Source organism: Haliaeetus albicilla, chromosome 19, assembly GCF_947461875.1.
Source record: "Haliaeetus albicilla chromosome 19, bHalAlb1.1, whole genome shotgun sequence".
Lineage (NCBI taxonomy): Eukaryota > Metazoa > Chordata > Aves > Accipitriformes > Accipitridae > Haliaeetus > Haliaeetus albicilla.
Window position 1 is genome coordinate 29,124,412 of NC_091501.1, and position 15,793 is coordinate 29,140,204.

A 15,793-nucleotide genomic window follows, 5' to 3' on the forward strand; every position below is an offset into this window, starting at 1 on the left:
GCCGCCGGGATCCCGACACACAAAGCCCAGGCAGCAAGGCAGATGAGGATGCAGGCAGGGGAGCGCAGAGCTGCGTAAACCTGACCGGGAGCACGGACAGCCCCACGCCGGCGGCAGCTGGCCGCCTCCGCTGCCGCTCCTCACCGAACAACGCAACCCCCTCCTCGCAGCCTGCCGGCCCTGCGGAAATCATCCGGCGCAAACACACGTGAGAAGAGAGCGATTCCAATCCCTTCACCTGACTACGAGGTAAACGGGAGGGAATTTTCTTTTCTTGGTGGGCGATTAATTGTAAAAGCTGGAAGAACACGTGTAATTCACTTGTAGGCACCAAGAAAGAGAGGAAGGAAAGAGTTGACTCAACTGTCCCAGGTCTCACGAGTGGCTTGTCTGAAGTTTATGTCATACTTAAAAATGATGTAAAATGCAACAGTTACATCCAACCTCTGTCCTCACGTTTAAGCTTCAGTTTACCCAGTAACAGCAGCAGCATAACAAATCCTTAGTATTTTTGACCACAGAGCCTAGCTCTGGGAGTCCTGTGATTATCTCAAAACCCACAGCTTTTAATAATAAAAAAGAAACGTTTACAACTACCGTTGATACGTAAAAATCTCAAAAACGTGAATACTGAATAACCGAGAACAAAAGAGCAGAGCAGAAGCTGAGTTTTTTAAGCCAGACTGATGCATTTTGGATTAGGAACGGTGACTTTCAACAGCTCTGCCATCAGGGCTGCCCTACGGTCCAGCATAGGACCGCAGGGGTTGTTCTTACTGCCGATGAACTCATCCACAATGCATGAAGATGCCAAGACGTGCTATAAATGAGCCCATATTATCTTCCAGTGTTAAAAACACACCAGTCTGGATGATCACCTTTAGCAAGAAGCAGGGTCCTGTGTTTCAAGAACTTTGAGAGGCAGATCTCTCTCATGGACAAAAAGTATTGCCAGGAGGCAGTTTATGATGACAGGCTGAAATGGTATCACAAGGCACCTTTCATATTGCAACTTGAGGAGGGATCTCAAACAGGTGTTTGGTGGTAAACACCTCTGTGCCGCACATTACCATAGGACCTTTCCATAGCTAAACTCAACGTAAGCACAAGCAGAGCCAAATGAATGCACAGTACACCCACACTAAGACAATCAAACAACAAACTTTGGTTTGAAGACAAGATTTTTCCATGAATAGGAAATGTGAGATGATTTCTGGCTAACCAAACCGCTTCCTCCACTTGGGAATTACCCTGTTGTCCAAATAGGCCAACATATCCTGTAAGATTACAAGCTATGTTTATCCAGCCAGGAAAATTTCTCTCTGAAATCTAATATCCCCTTTTATTAACTCTCATTACTCCCAGCCACTCTCTGGAAGAACCAACTTGTTGAAGAAGTGTCAAAGTCTGAGGCTGGAATGTGAGATCACAGATCTGCTATTCACAGAAGCAACACTCTGGATTGCACAAGCCACTATGGGTATCACAGCTCAAACTAACTATCATCTTCAAATGAGCCAAAAATCTTCTTCAAGAAACCTTTGGAGACCATAAAGTTTGTTTTGCTTTAATGATCTTACAGCCAACTTCAGAAATTCACTTCTGGAGTGAAAAAAAAATAATATTTTTTTTAATATATATATATATATTTTCTCAAATTCAGAAAGTCACTTCCAAAGCTAAAACCACAGTTGCACTTGCTGTGGACTTTAAAGTATTATCCTGGCTCTTTCATTCCAGAAGCACATCCTTTAAAGAGGAGAAGGCACACAACAGGACCCACATATACAAGTTCAGATCAGGAGCTCGGGGAAGCTGGCTCTGAGGTGTGGGAAGGGACTGTCCACCCACTTCTACCCTTCACCCTCCTTTTTAACAAGACACAGTTGGTTTCTTCTTTCTGGGAAGGTTGTTGCATAAGATGTATTTTTAAAAAAACACTAAAAAAACACTGTCAAGAAAAATAATAACCTGAAAGAAAACTGTCTCGTTTGTTTCAACTGAAGAAAAACTGGAGCAACGTTCATGACTGGGAGCAAGGTTTCTGAGAAATATTCTTCAAGAGAAGGATCTATTGACTTCCAGCTAGACACAACAGGGCTGCCTTGGTCTTGCAAAAGGCCAAGTTTCATTTAAAATGGTCTTGTTACTGGTGACGATGTTACAGATTACTCACACGCTGTCTATATTCAAGCCACAAGCTCCGTTTCACAGAGTACAGCACATGTTTTATTAAAGTATACATCAGAATACATTAAAAATTTCTGTTGATTGGGAGGAATCTGAAAAAACTCCAAAACTTTGGAAGAGTTATGATCTGGCTATAGATTTCAGGTCTGGTCCCCAGTGAAAGCACACACTCCCAACACGTCTGAGCTTAGAAAAGGCCTCAGTCCCTCTCCAGATTTTGAACAAATGGCCTAGTTTGTAATTTTAACCATGACATTCACCTGCCCTCCATTTGCACATGGAGACACGGGGAGGGTTTCAGCAACACAGACAGCTGTAGATGGACAACTAGAAATGATGTGTTATAGTTAAACTGGCTTATTTGTGCAGCAGAAAGCTGCCCATACAACTTCTCTGAACTCCCCGTGGGGACCATCCAATGGATTCTCTTGGAAGAGCTCTGCCAGATGTCCGGGCTCTGTACACGCACTCTGGTGTCACGTGGCCATCTGACATCCACTGGTTAAAAAAAATCAGCACGAGGCATTTTAACTCGTTGGCCCTTTTTGGGTCCTTGCCTAGACTTGTCTAACACACCGAGAGGAGCAGAAAGGAAGCGGTCACCAAGAAAAGCGGTACAGGGACATGGGGCAGCTAATTCTGGCATGGCAAAACTGGATGCTCTGCCTCATTTTACAGAAGCGAGCAACTTTGGGAGACCGCTGTCAGACCCTTTTCCCAACTAGGGCATCAGCAGTTTCCCTGCAGGGGCCAGGAAAGGATTTTTCTCTTGTGACACACTGTTTGGCAGCAGTGAACACTATTTTTGTTTTCCTCTGAGACACGAGAGACTTGCTTACAGCTTTGGATGGGTTGTCACGCACCAGTTCCACCAGCTTGGAATAGCCCGGTGGATGCAATTACTTCATGCGTGGCAGATTAAACCAATTTCAAACCAAGGAGGTGTCTTCCCTTCCTTGGTAAGGTGGGCATAGCTGCAGAAAGCCTTCCTGCAAATCATCTGGGGAATTCATGTAACACCTCCCTGCTCAGACAGGGACCAGCGACACTGGTGACACCTGCAAGTCCCCTGCTTTGTAGCACAGTACAAAGTGTAACGTTCAGTCTTTCCTACTAAGGGCTTTAAGAATACCAGAGAGTACAGGGGAATAATTTGAGGCAGACTGAGGAGAAGCATAGATGGAATAGCCATTTTCTGCAATCTTTTGTACACACAACCCCTGCACATCTTTTCCAGTGCTCAGGAGGCACTAAGCTGAATGGCACAGCAGAGCCCGTCCTTTCCCGGATTCAGCCCACAGCTGCAATGAAAACCATTACTGTCTCATTGCCATGCAGTGAGCCGTATCACACTGGTCTGAAGGACCTCGTTCCAGATCCCAACAGCCAGACATCCCTAAATCACACATTTTCCATCACAAGGGGCAATGACTGGCCTTCACTTCATTAATCTCAACAGGCACTGCAGCCTCCAGCCACGCTGCTGGGCCCCTTTACTCCAGAATAACGTGCTGTGGATCAGCATCACTAAGCATGGACTACTGATGTCTGTGCACTCCATGGGGAGCAGTTAATTTCCCAAGGCTGTTTATTTGTCATATGATCATTTTTTTGTTTATAAAGGCCATACCTGCATGAAACCTGTTATGTTCCTCGATTTCTGCTCCACACAGAGCAGAGACTAGTTACAGCGATGTTCACTGCTGTACATTACGCAGGAAGGAAACGCTGATGTTAGCGAGAACTCTGCATGTTTTAAAGATCCGACTCGAATGTCACTCCCGTCTCCTCCTCCTGATCTCAGCGTTGGCTGCCATGTTTTGACAGCGGGGGCGAGATCCAAATCCCACTGGAGGCAGTGGGAAAGCTCCCACGTGCTTCATTAAGTTTCAGGCATTTTCAAATGAGTAGTTCAAAGCAAAGGGGGGAAAAAAAAAAGCTCTCCCCTTAAACCTTTCTGCAAGAGCTACAGAAGCGAGCCCAGGTCCCCATCTCTTCCCACCGCGCTGTGCACAGGTCCTGTGCCACTGGATGGGACGTCAGGTCACCCAGCGCCAGCCCCAGCCACCAGTCTGGCAGGCAGTCCTGCACCTGCCACTCTGGGCTGCAACTCAGCGCTCAAATAAATCCATTTTATCAAGATAAAAGCACTTTTTGCAAGATCAGCGGTGGCTCCAGGGTGACCAAACCCTTTCTGAGGGGGTGTGATGCCCATCCTGGGAAGGGACCAGGCGACGGTGGCTGCCCATCCCAACAGCAGCAAGGCATAGGGTGCAACAGAGAGCCACCACGGTGGCCTGTCCTGCATCAGACCCAGACTTCATCAGATCTGGCATCCTCATTTCAGCAGCATGGTGTTACCTTGGCCAATACCAAGTGTATGAGACAACAGGACCTGGACACTGCTGTAAAACCGATTTGGCAAAATATGCAGAAGCGCACACCCACTGTCATTGTTGTAACAGCTAGAGACTGACTTAAAACCTGAAGCATGGCCTCTAGAAATAAGTCTTGACTTCCACTGCTGGAGCTTTCCCAAAACCTGGGCACACCTGGACTACCACAATGCAAACCCTGCCACAGACCATGAGCACAGGGACTTGTCTTTGGCCCTGCTAGGAAGTCACCAGTCACAGGGCACCCGGAGGCAAAACCAGTGGGTCCTTCGGAAATGATGCCATGTAACTCATCTTCTGATAAGCACAACATTTTATTTCCCAGGGTAGTCTTCAAGTAGCCTCCGCTATAATAATACTTGAATTTTTGGGAAAAGCAAGTCTTGGGGGAAAAAACAGCCTTGTTGGGTATATTTTGGTGTATTTTTAAAGCAAGGTGACAAAACCTGGCAGATTGCCAAACACAGAAAATAAAAATTTGGTTTGGTATCCAGATTAAAGAGATGCTGAGCTTATACCACTCACTTCTGTTATAAACCAGTTAAGGAAGCTCAGTAACAACATGGGTCCTTGTAGAAAATAAGCTGCCAAAAATGCTTTTTAGTGAAAAGTTCATATTGAAAACAACTCCCCCTCCCCATTTAAGCATCTGTTTCCTATAAAAATGTCTTTCCCCAACCCTCTGAGATGAAACTCGTTACCAAAAATATTTGCTCCCTAGATTGAGGCATGGTGGTACATCAAAGAAAGTACAGGCCAACCCATTGCATGAGGTATTTGAGCAACAGCTTTTCCAAGGCCCCACAGCAGCATCTCCAAACCAAAATCTCTTCCCTTTGGTTCTTTGAAACCTACTTTAAAACTTTTAAATGCCTGCATAAAACACAGCCCCGCTGCCAGAGCCAGCCTATCTAACACACAAAAAAAGCGCGTGCGTTACGGGTGAAACAAGGCAAGACTGTACCATTTGACTTTGGAGCCATTCGATCAGAGCCTCCGCCGTTGAGTCTGGGACCTGGCAGCGCAGCCCCTCTCTCTCGTCTGCTTCCATCATCTCCAGCAAGCCCCGCAAGTCCTCCACCAGGTGCAGTGCCCGCAGGCCCCCCATGAAGGGGGAGGTGGGGGACTGGCAGTCAAAGATGCCGTTGGAGTACTCCAGCGCCTTCGAACCTGGAGGGAGCAAAATCGCACGGGGTCAGGCACGAGGCAAGCAGGTCAGACATACAGCAAGGCTGAGAAGTGCTAGGCAGCGTTTGCTCCCAGCAGGCATTTAACTGAACCGAACTCGGCGCTGGTGCTCGATTCCGCCCGCACCACACAACAATTTGGAGAAGGGCAAGCCCTTGCTGGCATGCTACAGAGGTGGAAGCTCCAGCAGGAATGAGGAGGGCTGATCCGACAGAGGATGCGTACACCACAACTGTGCCCGCGGGTTCAAGGCGTGGGCTGGGCTCCTGCTCCTCGGGTGTATCAGAGGTGGGAAGTATCGTGGGGGGAACAGGCTCTGCTAATGCTTTAGTCACCCTGTAGGGATTGCGTAACCCAAGTCAGACAGTGACGGTGTCCAGAGGAAACCGTGCTCTGCATTTTTCATGTAGGAGTATGTTATGCTGCTCCAAGGCACTGGAATTTTTTAAAAAGAATAAAGAAAAATATGAAGATAAATAAAAAGACCAAATCACTTCTACACGAGAATAGATTTTAAACCCAACATGACAAGGTAGCACTGACATTTGCATGTTAATAAAGAAAAAAGCTCTTATTTGCATAAACTCACAGTACATATATTTGACCTACATTAAAAGTTGCTATATATTAAGTAAGGAAGGAAACTATGAATTCAGGATTAAGGTTGATTATAGTCAGCCTAGCTAATTCCAACTATAATTCCAGCACACTGATTTGTGACCTTAATACTGTAATGCCTCAGCACAATGAGACGTGTTCATGACAGAGCATCACTCGTACTGTCAACTTTTGGAAACTACAGTGATATGCCATATATGCACTTCCACGAACTTTCATTCACCTCATCTGGCAAGCCACAAAAACGCAAGTATTCTGCTAATTCCCTTTGAAAAAAATAAACAGAAAAAATCCCCAGCAGCATAGGAGTTGATAACCCTGTTACATTACTTTATAGGTCTGTTCAGACACATGGGTAAACGAAGTCTGTGGTGACTTAAACATCCCAACATCACATTTTATTTTTGTATTAAACCTCATCCAGCCATAACCAACTTAGGCTCTTGGAAACACAGATACATGATCAGAGCCAAATACCAGTATCTACTTATGGAAATGACTAAAGTCACAGCTTATATGTATTTTTAGAGATCATTATGATCCAACTGAATCCACTTTACATGTGTTCCTGCTATGTGTCCTTAATATCTTTAGGAAAACTGTAGAGAAAAGTCATTGTTCAAACAAAGCACGCACTGTACGATCATTTTTTTCCCTAAGGGAAATTATTTTAAGTGGAACTCTTAAAGATTTTATAACTGTGTTGCTATCCTTGCAGAATATTTTTTCAGTTTGGGTAGCTGTTTGCATAGCTCTGCTGGAATAGGATTAAACTATTAACTTCTTGCTGCTTTGTTCCTCTGTGTTGTGTACTTATATTATTTTCTAACTCACTAGACTCAACTTAAAAGCAGAGGCTGTATACTTTGTGATGCCTCTCCCTGGTCCACTTACAATTTACAAGTACTTATAAAAACCTCAAATGTTCAAGGCAGGTCCAAACCAAATGTTTGGACACAGAGCATTCCAATTTTGAAAAAAGGAAAATTCGATTCATGTTTTAACTCTGTAGAGTTGAGAGAAGTTCAGAGTAGCCAGTATTAGGCAAACTTATTCTTCCCGCCTTGCAGCAGCTCTTTAAACACATTCAGCCTGGTTTGAAACATGCCTTGTCCTTGGCTTTCATGGTGCTGTGTGCACCAGCTGAACTGCATCACTCAGCCACTTTGAGCAGCATTTTGATAGAGGCTAGGAGAAAAATTACAAGCCCCTAAAAATTAGCCATGTCTGTGTGTGAAAGTCTGTGCAATCCCTCTACTCCATTTATTTGTAGTTGCTGAGCTGTAATGGAAGACACCAAACACGTTCCCTTCTCAGCCTGAAACTCTGCCCTCCAGGTATGACAAAGGAGGACTGAAACAGCTAAATGAACAAGCTGCCCCAAGTGTTTACCTGCTATAATGCCATCCATCTGCTCCAGAGCCGCAGCGAGCATGTCACTTGCATCACTCATCATCTTCTCTCTTCTCAGGAACGATCACCAGCTACACCATAAGGAGCAATAAAACACCGGTAGTGTGAGTTAGATCCAGAGCCTCAAGTCTGCAATTCAACCTGCAAGAGAGAATTTCATTTCACTGCATGTTCTCTGAATTCAGACACCACCGTTGCCAGACCAGCAGGTAGACTGGGACTGTTTGCTGACCACAAGACTTGGAGTTGTTCACCACCAGACATGAACTGGCATCAAAGAATCAAAGCCCGCAGGTCCGTGCCACTGAAGGGGCATCCCACAGAGCACCCCAGAAATCCCACACGGCACTTCAGGGAAGCTTGCATAGAAGACACAGGCCTTTTATCGCTAAAAGGAAGCTGCAACTCAGCAACAAAGCACAAGTCTATCTGGTGTATTTTTTCTCCCCAGGAATTTGCTGGTACAGAAAAAGAGGAGCCTGACCATTTGCCCAAGATCTCTGGATGTCTCACAATCCAGAAGCCCTGGGCATGCAATTATTTACCTACAGGCAGCATATCTGAAATGCCCAGGACTCACTAGACATAGCATGCCCGCACAGACTATCCCCCCGACAACGTTGCTCCAAGCTTAGCAGAGATTCACACCGTAATGATGCAGTTCTGATCCTACCCTCAAACTTTTGAAAGCCAGAAGTGGTCCCCAGAGGAGCATTTCCAGCAGAGCCTGGAAAAGCAAACCTGCCCGATGTGCTGTCTGGGCAGGTGAACTACCACACACGAAATCCTGAGTTAAGCACGTGCGTAGGTACTTCGCTGAAGCGGAGCTGCAGAGGTCAGAGGTGTGCCCGACCCCTCCACCCCAGCACAACGGACACACAAGGCACCGAAATAGCCCAGATTGCAGTGGCTTTAATCTAGGACACGCGAGACTACTTCTGCTATAAATACAGTTAGGGAACAAAGCTAAACAAACACCAGGAAGGAAAACTCGCTTTAACCTTCTGCATACCCTGCCATTTGGTTTTTGTATTAGGCCACACCACTGCTGACATTTGCCCCAACATAAGCAATTAAGAAAGTTGTTCATACTCGCTCTGGCATAAGTCCTGGAAAACAGTCCACTAAAAAAACAAAACAAAACAAAAATTCACATTATAAACTGAATTTTCCCTCCTACGAGTCACCTTATTGGTTTGACCCAGCTGGAAGGTAGCTTTTATTGGAGATCGCCAGATAGCTTTGCTGAAATGCTACGGTAAAACACCAACAAACATTTAAACTTCCACATCAAAACTTTTATTACATAAAGTAGGTCCAAACTCGAAGGTAATTTTTGAAGGACAGCACAAAGACTACTGTGCTTTTGACAAATGCCTTGCTTTATTATTTAGTTGCCAGAGTCAGAAAAGCCAAAAGAACTTTAAAAAGTCAAAATACCTGTAAGTAAAGTAAAGGCATTGCAAATCTTAAAAAATGCAGTAGCATCATAACTGAAGACTTCCAAGCTTCAAGAAGGAAGCCCCCCAATTTAAACACAATGTAAATAGTAAACTTCAAGCAGTCCAATACCTGCCATAATATGCAGATCCTTCAAGATGGTGCCTCTACACCTGATAAAAATGAGCAGAAAACACAGCTTTTGCAAACACATTCACTTGGACAATTCTGAAGACAGTCTTGTCCTTTCTTTCCCCTTTAGGATATCCTGGCTTGGATAACCAGGTCCTGCTGAAGCCTAGTGAACATGGGCATCTGTGCTGGATTTCCCTCTGAAGGCAAAGAGCACACAGAGAAACCCCAGGACTGCTGCTGCCCCAGGCAAAACGCTGATTCCTCACAGCTCTAAGTGGAAAAGGACCAACAACGCAAAGCATCCACAAACCCGCAACAGCCAATTAATGCTTGGGAATCGGGAGTGCCCACGATCTTCCCAGTGTGCATAAACACCTGATGGGGTGAGTAAAGAAGACAGAGCCAGACTGTTCTCAGTGGCACCCAGTGACATGACAAGATGCAACGGGCACACATTAGAACAAAGGAAATTCCACTTAAGCATAAAAAAAAGTTTTAAAAAAAAATTGGTTTTACTGTGAGGGTGGCAAGCACTGGAAGGAGTTGCCCTTTTGGGGTCTCCATCCTTGGAGCTACTCACAGACTGACTGCCCGGCACAGCCTGCCCTGGGCTACCTTGCTTTGGGCAGGGGGTGCGCTGGAGGCCTCCAGAGGTGCTTTCCCACCTCGGCCATCATTAAGCTCAGCACAGCTCATGATCAAGCATTAAATATAGTGTTGAGGCGGCCGCCTAGGCAAAGCCAAGCTGCAGGCTAAAAACGTGCTAAGGAACAGAGTGCTCCCTAATCACATTTGTTCACAGTGCACCCCTTGTTCCTCACCTTCTGTCAAGGAGACACATTAATTGGGAGCAAAGAACTGCTAATTTACATTTACACAATAAAGCCATGGCTCACAGGCACAGAAGAATCACCATCCCTGGACTTCATCCAGGCACAATCACTCCTCACGTTTCCAAAAAAAGCACTCCTTGCTTTTCCTAAACAAGGGTTTTGTCCATGGTTATCAAAAATCCCTAAGACAGCTCTACTGAAGGGAACAGCAGTGGCAGACGGTGGTACTAACAGCATCCAGGAGACCTCCAGCATTTACCCCAGTGTTACCAGGCCCTACCTCCAAGGAAGGAGAGATGTCAGTCTACAGTGTTTCCTCCACTGCTACTGCAAAAGGAGTTGTGCTGCCGAGAGCAGCAGTGAGAAATTTTAAGATAAAATATAGTGAAGCGAGACCATGCAAACACAGTGATCTCCAAAAACCCCTCCAACACTCATGGAGCATCTGTTAGCAGCCTGACCAAGCCTGCAGCTGAGAAACTTGGAGAGGTGAAATAGAAAGAAAAAAAAGCCCTCAAGGCAAACAGCTGGAGATGACACAACAAAATCCCATTTCCCTTGTTATTTGGTCCTAGAAGTGGTCATTGAAAACTAGCCTGGAATGGCACATCCTGCTCTGGCCACCTTCCCAGCACAGTGCATCACATCTAGCAGTCAGGAAGTAAACCGCTGTGATAGAAAAGTACTGTTAGAGGCATCCTTCCCCAGAAAGGGCAGAGGATTCCTTTTATTCTTTGCACACCATCACCGGCACACGGGGAACAGATGGGCAAGGGGGAAATCAAAGACCTCATACACCAGCAGACCAAAGAACCAAATTGCATGAAACAAGAAAAGACAACAAACCACAGGAGGAAGAGGGTGAAAAGGGGAGGTGCAGAGGGAGTCAAATAAAGGCAGTTATTAGACAGAGGTCATAAATCAGCAGTCTTTGTGGATTACAGGGAAGAAGACAATACTGAAACACCAGCGGACTGATCCCTCCGCCTGCTGAAGGGGTCTGAGACTGCCTCTGACTTCACAAACTTTGAGAGGATCCTGGGCTGACCCTCCCTGATAAACATGTTCCTTTCTTCGTTTTGTTTTTTATGGCTTTGGTCTAATAGAAATAAAACTTAAGACAAAACTCAAGGCTTCAGGGTTTGGTTTTTTTTTTCAGCAGTGACTAAGGAAAACCACAGTCAGGTAACACGAATGAAAATCCATCTTTAATAAGTGCAATGGAGCTCTTTAGGAAAATAAGGAATAGCTAATATTTCAGATGATGTCAAGCAGTTTAAATTCCTTTCATTCACAAAAGCAAAAAGGAAGAAAAAAAAAGAAAATCATCATTTTAACACAGATGGATCTATGACATGGCAGATAAATGAGAAACCAAGGTGCACACAAGAGATGGAGAGGCAGATGCATGAAAGCCACCCATGGCATAACGCCATCGAGAACACACCTGGGAGGAAAGTACTGACAGTACCCTGTGTGACAGACCATTTAAAATAAGTTTTCCCTTGCTTTCCAAGAAAATGATGACTTACCTTCCTTATTCCTTCAATACATACACAATCAGTGCAAGATGGGGTGGGGAGGGATGTTTTTACAGAAGTAGATCGCCCTTCTAGAGCTCCCAGCTGAATACCTTGCTCATGCCAGCAAGAACAAGCACCACTTCATCAAGGCTGTATTTACAATCCACCATTAAAAAAATAAAATACAAATGCAGCTATCTCCACTATCAGTTACAATTAATCTTATCACTAGCTGGCATTTCTGCTGCATTCCTGGCTGTTACGGAGAAGATGTTATTTGGTCTTACTTGTTTAATGTCCCTTCCTCTGGTTTGAACACACCAGCCGGTTGCTAGGGCTATGCTGTTCACTTTTCAGTAGGTGGAGATTTTTTATTTTTATTTTTGAATGACATACAAACCCTCCGGCTACAGTGCTAGTGAAGATGTATTCCAAACGGCTTACAGAGAAAACAAAACACTGTACTGCAAAGCCAAGGAAAGCTAGAAAAAAACAAGGGGCTTTGTGAATGGGAACTGCAGTCTGCTGGATGCAAACAGGAAAACTGCCTGAATATGGATTTCAAAATCAGATATTTAATTAAGATGGCAGACTTTGAAAAAAGAAGAAAAAAAAAGCGCTTAAACATTTTACATATGTAGGAAATTATAGTTTCCCCACCCAGAGGCTCTCTCTTTCCTAGATCAAACAACACACAGACAGGCATCTAGGGGCAACATCTTCAAGCCTCTTTCTTTTTGAGGTGGTCTCATTCTGGAAGTCCACCTGCAAAACACACCACACTTTAAAACCCAGAGGTTTGCAGAGCTGAGGAGAATCAGCTGCCTGCTAGCAGGTCTGAAGGCCAAAAGGACATACCGTACCCTGTATGCAACCTCTCTGGGGAAGGGCAAGGGCTGGCCTTTCGTCCCACTCGCCTTCCTCTTTGTGCACAGGCTCCTCAAACGCTCAGCCTTTGGAAAGAAAGCATCAGCTACAGATTATTTTTATGATATGATGCAATAAGATGGATGACTTGAGTTTCCCAGCTCTCCCATTCCTACATAACACTCCTTAAATCAGGAAATTTTGATACACAGGAATGAAAAATCTCGATTAGGGCTTGCTTCCGAGAACTGCAGAGAGTAAAAAAAGGGCCCCCAAGAGCAGGCTGTTATGCCAGAGCAGTCTACCACAAAAATACAATGAAAAAGCCAACAAACTGCAGTCACCTCTTATGGGAAAGGTGGAAGGAGAGAACCTGTTCCATGGCAAAAGTAAGAGCCCAAATTTCACCTTGCTGTCAAAATTAATGTCCCTGCATTCTTGGTCCTACATTTACGAGACAACTGTGAGAGGTCTGAAGCATCTTCTGGATTTGTCTCTCTCGCCTCACAAGCCATCTGTAGCAATTAATTTTACAAGGTAAAGCTCTATTTCGTGCAGATAAATGCCATTTCAGACACATTATCACATCTGTTTGCGCTTCTTCTGGCTGACCAGAAGAGAAACATGAACACATAGAGACTTACTTGCAAAATACGTTTCAATCACAAATAAAACGGGCTTCAAATGAATTCAGTCTAAATCTCTGGCACAATTTCTCATGGGATGTTTTGAAGATATTCAAGTATAGTGCCACCAGTCAGTAGCATTTTAACACTTAATAACGAACACATTCAGCTGATTTACACTAGGAGTCATTAACATTTCTTTTAACACAAAAAAGACTCCATTTCATACCCTCCAGGCCTGAAAGAAGAAACTAAAAAAGAAAATGGACCCTTGCTGAACATATTGCTCTGGCATTTTGCAAGAGACGAGCAAATGAAATTTAAAAAGTAAAATAGGGAAACGCTGGATATATCTTAATGCGAATAACGCAGAGCAGTACCTTAGCAGGAGGCCGGGACAGGAGACTGGCTAGGTCCCAAAGATGCTTTGAGCTGCGCCGTTCCGACATCGCTCCCCTTCCCCGGGAGAGGCCAGGGCCACGCGGAGGCAGGGACCCCTCTGCTCAGGTCCCCCCGGGCACGGGGACACCTCCCGGCACCCCCTCTCCGCCGGCACCCCTGCTCTCTTGCCCCGCAATGGCTGAACGGCCGTCACGAAGCGGGAAGGCCTGGTGAGAGCAGGCACGTCCTCTGGCTGGGCCTTCCCGGTACAAGTCCTCCTTCTCAGGAGGACGGCTACGAGGGGCCCTGCCCCTGACGCCGGAGCCCGGGGAGGCCAGGCTCAGGGCCCCGCCAGCCTGCAGGCTCAGCACCCTCCGAGAGCCCAAGGCTCGACCGTGCAAAAAGGATAAACATCATCAGGAACAAAACCCGACCCAAACGTTGGCAAAGGCTTACTTAAACTGATAATGCCTACTTGTTTTTATATGTATATAAATAAATTCCTTCTTGAATTTGCTGAACTCTAGTCAGTGACATCAAAGCAATACTCTTCTCGTATCACGCAGGACTACAAAAAAAGCAACAAATGCCCCTTTGTTCCCTAACTTTAGATCCTTTCTTTGTTCCCTGAATTTCATTATTTCTTTATTATACAACAAACATTATTTATTTCCTTTAACTGATAAAAATTAATGGAAACACACTGAGGCTGAAAGCCTATCCCACAGTATGTAAGAAGCGTCTTGAGATAATCTTGAGATATCAAGGCACAGAAGACACTTCAAAGTATTTTAAGAGCATAAAGCACAGAAGTCCTTCCAAGATATAACTATTTATACCTGGGAAAAACTTACCTCAAATCACACAACAACTTTTGTTACCAACCAGCTCGGTCACGTTCTACACTCTGCCTTAAAATTTGTTAAACACATTAGTCATGATGCAAAAGCTAAGCCTCAACAAACTAAGCATCCATCCTTCAGACACCTTGACAGAGATGTATACACAGCAAACAGCTTATATAAAGGCCCAAAGTCTCTGAGTCAAGGCTTATGGCTTAGATTCGTATCCAATTACAAAACAAACCATTTATTTTGGTCTGCAGTACTGAAATCACTCTGGTTGCTTATCTCTGCTACCCAACTCTCCAACAGCTTTTTTTGTTGTAATTGAAAGGAATTTTCAAAACACAGCAGGTGACAGGTTACGTTGTTCTGTGATGCACAAGCGAGCTCTGTGATCGCTGGACGACGCCGAGGCAGCCAGAGCAGCAGTACCTTACCGGCAAAGCAGCCATGTAATGCAAATACCTGTCTGCAAACACTCTTCAGACTCACTTTCACTCTACTCACAAGCAATCCAAGGTCAGACGGAGGCTTGCAAAAAAACCCCACAGATATACTTCACTTCAGGCTGTTCATGTTTTACTGGTTAACTATTCAGTAAATGCCTTCAACTACTCACCTTAGAGAGTCTGAGAAATCAATATGCTATTTTCTCACATTTTGCTCGGGTCCAGTCATTAGAAAAACAATTGAGATATTCATTCCTCACTCTCAGACTGCTAATGCAAGCAAGGAAATGCCTCACATTCCCCAGCAACATGTTACTGACACACTGTGGCCATACCGGCTACGGAACAAAAGAGGCACTGTTGGGTCAGAGTCCAAAAGGTAGCTCTTCAAAATACCTTAAGAACCACCAAATCCTGAGTGCAGACCCACGTTTAGATCTGATTTCATAGCTCATGCCGCTTTCTGTTAATGGGCTGGATCCAAAGATCAAATTCACAAGCTTCCAGATTTGAAAGGGTTTGGCTTTACATTTTGGTCTAGGAGTTTCCAGATCCACAGTTTCAGTGTTGTCACTGCACAAAGCAAAAGTAGAGGGCATCCACCATCAAAAAGCCCATAAAGTAAATAAAATATATTTAGCTCGAACAGTATTTTCATATGTTTAACTACCAACTACTTGTAAAGAACAACAGAAAACCCAATACTTTGTAACACCGCAGCATTAATTGTTACATGAGGAAAATTTTCATATAAAGCCCCAGCTTTACATCCTTGCCCTTCTGTCTGCCTCTGATTTTGTTATCTTAAGATTTATTTTTCCAGGAGGAATATGTAAAAGAATGTGATTATCTGAAGCATATGCCTTGTGCATGAGGATACTTATGTTTT

At 44.7% G+C, this 15,793-nt stretch overlaps 1 protein-coding gene across 16 annotated transcripts in view; it reads right to left on the reverse strand.

Annotated features, from left to right (window-relative positions):
* Nucleotides 1-15,793, reverse strand: part of PPFIBP1 (PPFIA binding protein 1) — a 117,753-nt gene that overhangs the window by 47,759 nt on the left and 54,201 nt on the right. For all 16 annotated transcript variants that reach the window (XM_069807010.1, XM_069807006.1, XM_069807005.1 and 13 more), the window contains exons 3-4: nt 7,785-7,946; nt 5,551-5,756 (exon numbers count right to left, since the gene is read on the reverse strand). In XM_069807010.1, coding sequence (XP_069663111.1) covers nt 5,551-5,756; nt 7,785-7,848 — 270 coding nt within the window. In that variant the 5' untranslated portion in view covers nt 7,849-7,946. The remainder of the gene's footprint in view (nt 1-5,550; nt 5,757-7,784; nt 7,947-15,793) is intronic.